This window comes from Mobula birostris, chromosome 26 (assembly GCF_030028105.1).
Source record: "Mobula birostris isolate sMobBir1 chromosome 26, sMobBir1.hap1, whole genome shotgun sequence".
In the NCBI taxonomy this organism is placed as follows: domain Eukaryota; kingdom Metazoa; phylum Chordata; class Chondrichthyes; order Myliobatiformes; family Myliobatidae; genus Mobula; species Mobula birostris.
This window is the reverse complement of record NC_092395.1, coordinates 23,016,942-23,028,890: the sequence shown is the minus strand read 5'-3', so window position 1 is coordinate 23,028,890 and position 11,949 is coordinate 23,016,942. Positions and strand designations below refer to the sequence as shown.

Here is an 11,949-nt window from a genome sequence, read left to right as displayed (position 1 = left end):
TTATACCATGGTTTATAGCTGGGTAGGTATTTGACACAAGGATTTTTATGTTGCTTGGCTTGTTCCCATTTACCCAATATTGTGCTTCTTTTATCATTGCTCGTCCTTATCCTGGTATCTCCTAGTTACCACGATTATATTTCAATTGAAAAGTAACTAATAATTTAATTAAATGAGGCAGAATATAGTAGAAAACTTCCAAAGCTGAGCAGCCGTACTACAGTGTGATAACGATTCAAGAGTTATTGTTTTTATACATGTTCGTGGCTATTTATATCACAGGCCGCACATCTATTGTGATTATAGAGAATGTGCTTTTTACATAAGTTTAAAAAGTTAATACATTCAGTAACTTACATTATGAGATAGGACGGATAATAGGCACAGAGACCAAAAGTAATGAAGTATTCATACTGTACCTACAAGGATTGTACATTTCCCCACTATAACACTACAAACTATGCTTGGGAGAATGGACAGTCAAAGGAATTCTTGTTAAAGACCTTGAGGGAGTGATTCCAGTGGAAGCTAGCTGAAGCTCATCTGCTTTGTCATTAAATTTTGCCTTGGATGAAATTATGTTCTTTGTTATTTATCTGTTTTATTATCTAAACTCTACAATGAGTATGAGTAACAAAGAAAATTTGACACTGGCAAGTTATAGTGCTTTAGTCAGCTTATAGAGGACAGAATGCTGAATTAATATACAGTATGGGATGGTGTAGCATGGATGCTGTTCTGTACAGATTGCCTAATAGTCTAATTGAAGTAAGTAAAACTGCCCATTTGACTGCAGAGTACAGTCTACATGATGCTGCATTTTCCCTTTAATTTCTCTGTTCTCTTCTGCTGTTTGGACTTCTTCCCATCAATATTCAGGCTCATGCATCTGCGTTTTTCCAAATTAAGCAGTTCCTGAAAAAGCTCTTTGACGTTGTAGTTCATCTTGGCGGACGTCTCCATGAATGCACACTTCCATTCTGTAGCCAGTGCCTCCCCTACCTTGCTGTCCACCTCTTTGGCTGTTTCATCACACTTGTTCCCCACCAACATGACCGGGATGTTCTCAATATTGCCTTTGATCTGAAGGATTTGCTGGTAGATGGGTTTTAGCTCTTCCAGGGACTGACGGCTGCAGATGGAGTAGACTAGGATAAACGCATGTCCCCTGGAAATGGAGAGCCGCTGCATTGCTGGGAACTGGTGTGAGCCTGTGGTATCAGTGATCTGAAGGGTGCAGACACTCTTATCGCAGCTGATCACCTGCCTGTAGGTGTCTTCAATGGTGGGAATGTACGTTTCTCGAAAAGTCCCTTTGACAAAACGTAGCACCAGGGAGCTTTTTCCAACGCCCCCAGCCCCAAACACTACGACGTTGTAGTCATTACTCTGCTCAGGCATTTTCTAGGATATCTTCTTACCTACAAATAAACAGTGAGAAAACAATAATGCAACAGCAGTAATTAATGTCTAATTTCAGAATTTTGATTCTACTTATGGCATGAAGAATCCCATTTGATAGCATTGATGTAGCTTATAGTATTCAAACCAGCAATAGGAAAATATACATCATTTGAAAACTGACAAAAATTTTTTAAAAAATGAGTAGGGTTTAAAATTCTAGATGGAGAAATTTTGATTCCATTTGGATCTCAGCAGAGGCTGGTAGAAGACCAGTTAAATGGGACTGTTCAGAATTCCACTTACTTCTGAGAATTTCACTTTGCTAGTGTTCTTGTGATTGAGAAATGGGTGGCAAATCATTAAGAAATATAATCAGATAATCTTTCCTATAATGGTAAAATTAATTAATTAAGTGATCTTTTCACTGGGAAGCTACTAGCCAGACAGTTACTAGGATATATTTTAAGATCACTAACAGAATATGAGGAGCATGACTGAGCGTCAGCTCAATAGTGGAACTCTCATTTCTGGATCAAAGACATGCAGATTCATGTCCTGCTTCAGAAACTCAAGTCCAAAATCTAGGTAGATTCTAGCATAATATTGATGGAAAATTACTTTGTGGTTGCATCTGTTCCCTCAGGTGGATGCAAAAGATCCCACAACAATACAATTCAAAAATTACAGGGGAACTCTACTCTGTTCCTCAACCAATATTTATTCCTCAACAGACCTAAATCAGATTACCTGGTCCTTATCATTTTGATCTGTGCACATTGACCCCCACATTTGTTTCAACCGAATAAATCCTATGCATTAAAAGTACTTCATTGAATTTGAAATGAAATCACAATTGCTAGACATTCATGTACGACATTCTCGTATATCTTTCTTTCATGAGAGGCTATTAAATATCCTACCGAAAAATTGCAGCCGAAGGAAAATCTACAACAAAAGTAAAAAATTGGATGAATATTTATATATACTATAGGTTATATGTAAAAGGAGTAGATGTAATAAAATGTTAAAAGCAATTAATAAACTTCTTGACACATATAAACTGATCTGAACTCAACTAAATCCTTTAGAGAGCAGGATTGTCCACTGCCTGTACTTTTGATATTTACAGTACATTGCAGCAATTGGATGTGAACTCAATGAATCATTGACAACCCGGTTTTAGAGTCTCAGAAAGGACCGCAGTTAGGTTATTTTGAAGTGGTATCTTATATTGGCCAGTGAAATGTAAATTAATAAATTATCCTTCCATGATGAATTATTTCCTGAGAAAACCATTGTATCATGAAGGGGTCCTGATTTTACATAGGCTCTGACCTCATGCCAAACTCTACGTTCTACAGGCCTTTGTACTAGACTCCACCAGTGTTCCAAATTCTGTCTCATTCTGTCCATATTGTCTGAAGATTTTCTTTCATCAATAATTTAACAGATACATTTTTCCTTTGATTGTTGGTGCTCTGCAATATTCTCCTTCTCAGAAACTCATCGCATTGCTGCTATACATTTGCAATTGTATCTGATCACTATGGCCATCTACACTGAGAAATGTAGTTACTTTTCATTCAATTAGCCCTCATTGTAAGCATCTTCTCTCCCATTTTTCTCATTGTTCTAACTCTCACTTTTTCCTTCTCCTGTACTCACCCAAGCAGACACTCCCTAAACTTATTTAATTCAATAACTAAACACAAGAGATCCTGCAGATGCTGGAAATCCAGAGCAACACATACAAAGTTCTGGAGGAACTGAGCAGGTCAGGCAGCATCTATGGAAAGGAATAAACTGTCAACGGAACAGGCCAAGACCCTTTATTTGGACTCTAAACCACATTCAATCCTATTGAAGGGCCTCAACTCAAAATGGCATCCGTTTATTCTTTTCTGTAGGTGCTGCCTAACTTGCTGAGTTACTCCAGCAATTTGTAGTGTAACTCAAATCTAAACTTCATTCTGAGCTCTATGAACTTTCACTCACAACTTATATTTGTTTTAAAACTATTTGATCACAGTATTATTAGTTTCCATGTGAAATATTTAGTGGCTGCATTTCAGTTTTAAAATTTCCCATATACATATTCATTTTGAACTGAATCCTTTTTTTTTTTGAAAGTTGAATTCTCCTTTTATTCATCTTACTCAAATTATGGTTTTAAAAATGCCTTGGTATGTTGTTACAAGAATAACATTGGATATCACCAAGGAATCAGTGGAAACTCTTGAACAGCACCTCAGTTTTGGCATGGCTGTCAATTATATACAAAATAGCTTTGATCAGAAATAGAAATTGGGATGTGAAGTAAAATATTTCTGAATCTAGCCAAAGGCATATACTTATATTGCACTATGACAGCTTGGATCACTTTGCTGTTGGTTTGTCACTGTTACAACATTCATTGACAGCAACTGTAAAGAGAGAGCATTCAAATGCCAGCGATTAGACAGTACGTTCTGTGTGAACTGCTGGCAAGGAATCTTGTATGGCAGTATTATATGGACCAATAAAGTTGATGAGATTAGGAAGCACCAGTGAATGTGTTTTAGCAAAAGGGTAGTTATATTCAAACAGTGTGCATACTGAGGAGAAATCTGAATAAGTGAAATTGTGGTCTTCAAGGAATCCATTGTTCAGTTCAACGGAAGTTCTATCATTAGTTTGAAGGTTTGCATTCTAATTGCTGCCTAAGGAAGTTCTTTAAATAATATTTCACCATTACATCCCACAAAGTATAGTTTATTCCTTCATATAGTTAAAGAATTATGTTTCTGTACCATATTACTGCAATGTAACTATGCATATTACTTACTTATAGGACACGTGGAAGGAAAATTATGAAATCACCTTACTTCATCAGCGAAAATAAACTAAATCGAATGCAAAGAAATGGAATCATATAACCATATTCATCACATCCAATGTTAATAGGTGTTGGAAGTCAAGAAAGAGAGATCTGACTGCTGAATATTTCCAGCATTTTCTGTTTTTATTTCAGACTTCCAGCACGTGCAGCTTTTTGATTATCTAAAATGATCTGTATCGACATGAACAAACCAGAAAATACGCTGAAACATGAATACTAAAAGCAACACAGCTGCCAGGTTAGCTAAGCTCAACAAGTTCCATTGTGCGTTATTAATAGAATATGAAAAGTATAAACATGCAATCAAGAGATAGTAAGGAAAAATCTGACAGAGGCAACTATTAGTATCATCTGTACATATGCAGACATCTATATATAGACTGTTTATTGTTATAGAGAATTGCTTTTCCCAAGACAATAGGACTGGCCCAAACCCTACTTAATCTTACATTAGTAAAGTTATTTCAGGTGACATTGCTAGTTGTATTGACACACTGTTCTTCCATCCAGGGGATAGAGACTCAACTGCAATTATGTTGAAGAGAAGTGGAGAACCTGAACTCATGGAATTAGAATCTCTCTTTCATTGCAAAATTGGACACTTCCAACTCAGTTCAGAATGCCCTGTGGCACATCAGGTACTCATACTTTGGTTGTAAATGAATAACTGAGTAATGAGTAAACTTGTTCAGCCAAGGAAGGTGAATGGTTGGTATTTACAAAATGATTTTAAGAGGATGAGTAAGATATTTTATTTGGAATCTGATTTGATATCAGAGTGCTTGATGTTTTAAATGAGAACCTAAGAGAGAAACATAGTCCTTCACTGGCACTCCAACTGATATCCCTGATCTGCCTGCGCACAAATATTCAAAGTTTTGGTAAATTGTAGCGGAAGAAAATGTTGAAAGGTTTTGGGATATCTGTCTCACTCAACCTATCTCATCTCATTTCATTCGACAGTAACAACTTAACGTTTATAAGGTACTATTAAGATTTACATGGAAATTAATCCAGGTCACTCATAAAGTCAAGAAACAATTTAACACACAAGCACATTCAGATATGGAAGTGGAATTTCCAGATCTGAACAAATTGTTTTTCTACATTTTTTTGGACACGTAACATCAGGATAATACTATTTTTAATTATTGAACTTAATTTGAATTTTTTATATATCCTTTCATTGGACGTCATGCATTGTTGACACACTGCACAATGACCAAGAGTTGTGGGGAATAATTCGATGTTTCTGAACGTTTCTAACACCGGAAGATGTGTTTATGTCCAGTGTTGTTTCTCAGATCAGCGATAAGACTCCCTCTACTTATGTTGTAAACATAGTCAGAACCTCCTCCCCAGTTCATATCTTCCTGCAGTTAATCAGGTACGCGTTATTACCGGGAACTGGAATCTCTGGTGCTCCCCAATCCCCAATCGCGTTGGAGTTCAAATGATAGTTTGCTTCATGAGCTGCATCTTTTCGAGAAAGCAAATATGAAGGAAGTATTTTTTTTCTGTCGTGCCTTCAGACTGGCTAGTTTATAACGATGAATTCTTCTTTAGTGACCATGCCCTTCAAAATTTTCTTTTGTAAAACTTATCAGCACTGTTGGAGTGATTGTGAGCAATCATTGGTTTAGTAAGTGGGTTTGGGGTAATTTAGTAGACGGGCAGTCATGCTCAAATACCATAAAAATACTGGCATTCCCCGGTGGGACATGATTACCTAAAGCGACTGATCTCCAGTTCGTCTTAGATCAAAAAGACACATCAGTTTTTGTCCGGGGTCCAGCCTGGCGCTATGCCTTTCCTGGAATTACAACGCGGTGCAAGTAACTATTTTTATACCTACTGAGTTTGCCATATTTATTTCATTCTTCGGATTTTCAAATACCGGAACAAGACCTTGACGTGGTTTGTGCCAAACTAAATTATCGCATCATTATTGCCATATCGGCGAACTTTTTAGCTGAATGGCAATTCCAGAAGAATCTGAACCCACTAGGAGCCTCTTTCTACTCTCCTGATCTGCAGACATTGGCGATTCGGTGCTCCCACTTTCACATATAAGCACACACAAATGACTTTTTTTGTACGCTTACACTTTAGCACAGGTGTACTCTGTCGCCCCTGATACTTAACTTCGATGCTTAAACACACAGAGGCTTTATTGTGCATGACTCGCAGCTGCACAGGTTGTCGGTTGCACAGCGTTGTGTGCACACTCACCGCCGTACACGTTATCGACAGCACGCTTCCACCCTATCACTTGTGCAAAGAGGCAGGGACAACCGGCTGCACAGAATCACACATTTATACTGATATAGCGAACGCCGTTTTATGCCAGCATCTTAATATCCCCGCTCAGATGCAGAGGAATTGAAGATTTACCTTCACTTCTCTCAATTAATTAATGGCTTCTTTCCTCTTTTGATCAATTTGGCACTTAGACCATCATTCCCAATAATAATCCTCCATTCCTTCCATAATCCTACCTTCACAGAGCACAATTACAAAGGCTGTGTCTCTCGCACCGTGAACAATTCAGACTCGATTCTCTATTAATACATTGCACACACTTTCAGACATTCCTAATGCCAGCAGCACGATATGTACGAGAATGTGTACCTGCTCTGCACGTCACTAAGATAAGATTTACCTTCGATGCGTGTTGTAACTGTGCGGAGCGATGTTGACCGACTCCAATCTATTGTCTTGTCGGCTTGTGTCTCCTTTACATTCACCCTTACAATTTCAGCACCACATCACCGCGGACAGCTCCGGGCTCAGCATATTCCGCCAACCTCGAAGAACTGGCGTTATTTATTTATTTACACACACACACACACACACACACACACACACACACACACACACACACACACACACACACACACACACACACACACACACACACACACACACACACACACACACACCACTTTTAACTGGAGCGTCGCATTTATTTATCCTGTCCTCCACCTTGTGTGTAACTACAGGCACATTTCAAGAGAAAAATGACATTTACACAATGTACTAAAAATTGCATTGCTGCCTCACGAATGCAAGAGACTTTCTTTCTCCTACCCCCTTCGAATTACCCTCCCCCGTCCCAAATCTCCAGCGTTCAATCGTCCAAGGATCTCATTCCATCTGACATGGTCCCTTCCATCGGTCGCTGAGTTTTCTCCTCTGATAATAAAACATCTGGCTCATTTTTCTTCCATTCCCTCCCCTCCGCCACCTTCATCCCATCTCTGCATCCCTGCTCCACCTTTTTTCGACACACACACAGGGCTGCAGCACACAGTGCCCATTCAAAAGAATACGAGGATAAACTGGCCGGGGAGAGATGGATAGAGAGAGAGAGAGAGAGAGAGAGAGAGAGAGAGAGAGAGATGAGCAGTTCTGACAGACTATTTCTCTTTACAATTCATTTAATCCGCACGTTCAAGTCCTCGGGGAAGCACTTTCAAAAAATCAGTGATAATCAAACGCTCTGTCAGTTACTGGGACCTCTCATTCTTCAATCGACTCTTCGTTCTAAACTCAGAACTCTCTTTTCATTCACGTCTGCTGCTCGCAGCAACTTCCTTAGCCCCTTCTTGCCGAATGATTGACTTTTTCACTCCAATGTTATTGTCCTCTACCTCGCGCAACTCCCCGAATATTCTCCCCAGCAGAGCAAAAGGTACCTTTGTGGCGTTTAGCTTCATTCTAAACTGATCCTTTATCCTTGCATGCAGTTCAGATTTGGCTAAGTAATGATCGCGTATAATACCCGTTCATCGTGTCAAATCTATTGCAGTTTCATTTTCCCTCAAATTAGGAGGTTCTTTTTAATTAAAAACCCAAACGTTCCTATAATACGCAGCATAATTTTCGGACTTGGAATCATTTCCACGTCAAGTTATTTAAAGCAAGTCAATTTACGACTCCCATTAATTACTTTCGTCAGTTCTGAATAGAATTACCTTTCGTAGATCCAAAATCGGCTCCAGAATTGGGAAGGACAAGAGTCGACTGTTGGACGTTTACTTGAAAAACACGTGTAGTGCAAGAGTTCATAAAGCGTTTCACAAATTATATTTAGAACAGTAGCTACATGGGGTGTCTTCTAATGGCTGGGTCCAAGTCATTTGACAAAACACCACAAGTGCTGGGGGGGGGGCGCGGTGGAATTTTATTATCATTTCATTACAGCGATTCACGAATTGTTTCAGCGATTCATGACGAAGGTTACAAAATCTGTTTAATAATTCTGGATGGAACAAAGAAAATATGACAATGTATGAGAGCTGGAGAATTTACTGAGAGGCTAGTCATTTTGGATATTCCACAGAGCCGGATTACCAGCGATTACTGCCAATTCGGAGAGGAACGATTAAAAGGGACCAATTATAATGCACATCTAATGCTCAGAGTTTAGCAAATTTTTCAGTGGCTTTGAGAGAAAGGCTCGGAATATGCTGGAAAGACTCAGCACATTAGGCAGTAGATGTGGAAAGAGTACCTTTGACATGAAACATTAACTCTTTTTCTCTCTCCATAGTTGCTGCCTGAATTGCTGAGCTCTTGCGGCATTCATTGTTTTAATTCCAGATTTCCAGCGTCTGCAGTGCTTTACTCTTCACAAAAAAAACCTAGTATTGTTCCACTCTGTTATACATGAGATTCCAGACACACCAGTGTGGCTGATATTTACCACCATCAAAAATGGGCTAACAAGCAAGTGAGTTAACGGAATCGTTAGAGATTTTGTTTAGACATCTATAAAGGAAGGATCAGAGTTTGTGTTGGACCACCAGAAGTATCCAGTTCCAGCAAATGAATAAAAAATATAAAATGTGCTGAGACTACTCGAGTATTTGTAAAGAGAATTAACAAAAGGTTCAATAAATGTAATAACCTTTCATCAGAAATGAAAATCTTAAATATTAATTTGAATTCCAGATGGATTTTTTTACTTGTTTTAATTTAAGGTTCTTGAGCAGATTCCCTTGATCCTGGTGCATAGGAGAAGATTTAACAGAGGCATACAAAAGTTTGATGGGTTTTGATAGGTTAAATGCAAGCAGGCTTTTTCCACTTGCTGGGATTTGAGGACCTGAGTTATAGGGAAAGGTTGAGTAGGTTAGGACTTTACTCCCTGGAGTGTATCAGTACAAGGGGAGATCTGATAGCGGTGTACAAAATTATGAGGGGTTCAGATCAGCTAAATTTAATGAGGTCTGTTCAGTGAAACTAGAGGTCATACAGTAGGTTAAAGGTGAAAAGTGAAATGTTTAAGGGGAACATCTTCCTCAGAGGACGGTGCAAGTGTGGAATGAGCTGCCAGCAGAAGTGGTAGAAGAGGATTCGATTTCAACAGTTAAGATAAGTTCAGATAGGTACATAAATGGGAGGGGTTTTGAGAACTATGGTCCAGGTACAGGTTGATAGGACTAGGCAGAATAATAGTTCAGCATGGACTAAATGGGCTGAATGGCCTGCATCTGTGCTGCAGTGCTCTATGGCTAACTCATCAATACTTCCTTACATAATGGCAAGGAACAATTTAGTGATCAGCAATCAAAAAGCAAAAACATGCACTACTGAAAACCTGAAATAAAAGCAGAAAAATATATGGACCTGCAAGTCAGGCAGCAGCTGTGAATAGACGTACACTCAGTGGCCATTTATTAGATACCCCTGTACATCTGTTCGCCAATGCAAATAACTATTCAGCCAATCACGTAGTAGCAACTGAATGTACAAAAATATGCAGACATGGTCAAGAGGTCCACTTGCTGTTCAGACCAAACATCAGAATGTGGAAGAGATGTTATCTAAGTGAGTTTGACCATGGAACGATTGTTGGTGCCAGACAGGGTGGTTTGAGTATCTCAGACACTGTTGATCTCCTGGGATTTTCTCACACAACAGTCTCTAGAGTTTACAGAGAATGGTGCAAAAAACAAAAACATCCAGTCAGCGGCAGTTCTATGATAGAAAATGCTTTGTTAATGAGAGAGGTCAGAGGAGAATGGCCAAATAGTTCACGCTGACAGGAAGGTGACAGTAACTCAAATAACCATGCATTACAACAATGATGTGCAGAAGAGCATCTCTGAATGCACAACACATTGTATCTTGAAATGGATAGGCTACAGCAGCAAAATGCTACAAACATACAGAAATACACCCAGTGGCCATTTTATCATTTACCTCCTGTACCTAATGAAGTGGCCACTGAGTATATCTGCCTCCAAGAGGACCACACCCTTGTCATAGTTTGGAGGCTTCTGTGCCTCAATGACCCAGAGAGCTATGCTTGTCTGGAGTCTGGGATTTATGCTTTGGCTCTTGGTAGGATCACCCATGTCAAACAGGTCAAAGGGTGGAGGATAGACTAAGAGTGGTCCACTGATCCTCCAGGTTTGGGGGTTCAGCTCAGGGCTGACAACCCTGATTGGTAAAACAAAATTGTTACAGAAATGGCAATGAAGAATCCTTCTACATCTCAGTATGATGGTATTCCTGAGACTCCACCCGGGGCTTGCATGACTGCCAGTAGTGAAAACCCGAAAGCTGTTGACAAAATCAAGGAAGCCCTGAACACCACCAGAGATGGAAGACCTTCATTGCTGCCCTTCAGTGGCGTAACAGGTAATAAGTTAAGTGAGTGTGTATAGACATGCAGGACGGCGGCAGCTGTGGAGAGAGAAATTGATTTAATGTATCAAGTCAATGATCCATCATTAATTAACCATTCTTACTTGCCTTGAAAATGTGATGGTGGGTCCACTCTTCAAATTGCTATAGTCCCAGATAGGTTATAAATAGACAGCAAAATGGCCCATGATGAAGCAATGGGTTTGTGTGGCTAAACACTGTCACACATCTAGTAGTGGGATATCTTGAAGGGGATGATATTGTTCCTTATGTTCAGTTGCTGTCATAGGATTCTTGTTCTACATTGTTCAGCAACTGCGCAATAGTTTTTTGAAAGTGAATCATCTATGTATGCATTGCCTTTAAGAAGTGGATTGGTGTTGTTGCTGGCATTTGCTGGGATTGCTGCTAGGCTGTCTAGACTGGCAGATGGTAGCCACTCACTTGGTTATCTCACCACCTTCAGGTTACCTCAACAGCAAGGGAGAAGTATCAAGAAATAGCATTTTCTGCTTGTTTGATTGTGATTTGTCTGTTTTATATGAAGTGTGACATCTGCTCTGTATGTGCAATGCTTGGAGTGTGACAGAAGCTCTCAAAACTTTTATATAAATAGCTGTCCTCCCACTCTCTTTTTATTGGCTTGGATGAAGCCCCAACTTCTTTTGGGTTTATAAAATAGATATTGGAGAATTGATCAAGATATGATAAAATTGAAAGATATCTATAGACAAGTCCCTGATTTTAATTTGGGGTAAAGTGCAGAAATCCATTTGAGGGGAAACTGAATCAACAGAGTAAAGGGCAGGAGGACAAGGTTGATGAGGTCAGATAAGGGGTGGAGGATGCTTTTGTCCAGAATCTATATCCAGCATGGACCAGTTAGGCTGATTGACTGCAATATGCTCCAAGTACTGAGCAACTCCATCTGCAATTTTAAAACTAAGAGATAGAGTAAGGAAACTTTGTTTAACCTTTGCTAAATTGGTTTATTATCGTCACATGTACTG

At 39.3% G+C, this 11,949-nt stretch overlaps 1 protein-coding gene across 1 annotated transcript; it reads right to left on the bottom strand.

Annotated features, from left to right (window-relative positions):
* Positions 1–804: 804 nt before the first annotated feature.
* On the bottom strand, positions 805–1,401 carry LOC140188096 (GTP-binding protein Di-Ras2-like). Its single transcript, XM_072244048.1, has one exon. It carries the CDS (start codon positions 1,399–1,401, stop codon positions 805–807), a length of 597 nt encoding a protein of 198 aa, XP_072100149.1.
* Between the last annotated feature and the right edge of the window lie 10,548 nt (positions 1,402–11,949).

What these genes read in the sequence shown, in the direction of transcription:
- LOC140188096 (XM_072244048.1), bottom strand. Translation starts at nt 1,401, where the DNA reads ATGCCTGAGCAGAGTAATGACTACAACGTCGTAGTGTTTGGGGCTGGG.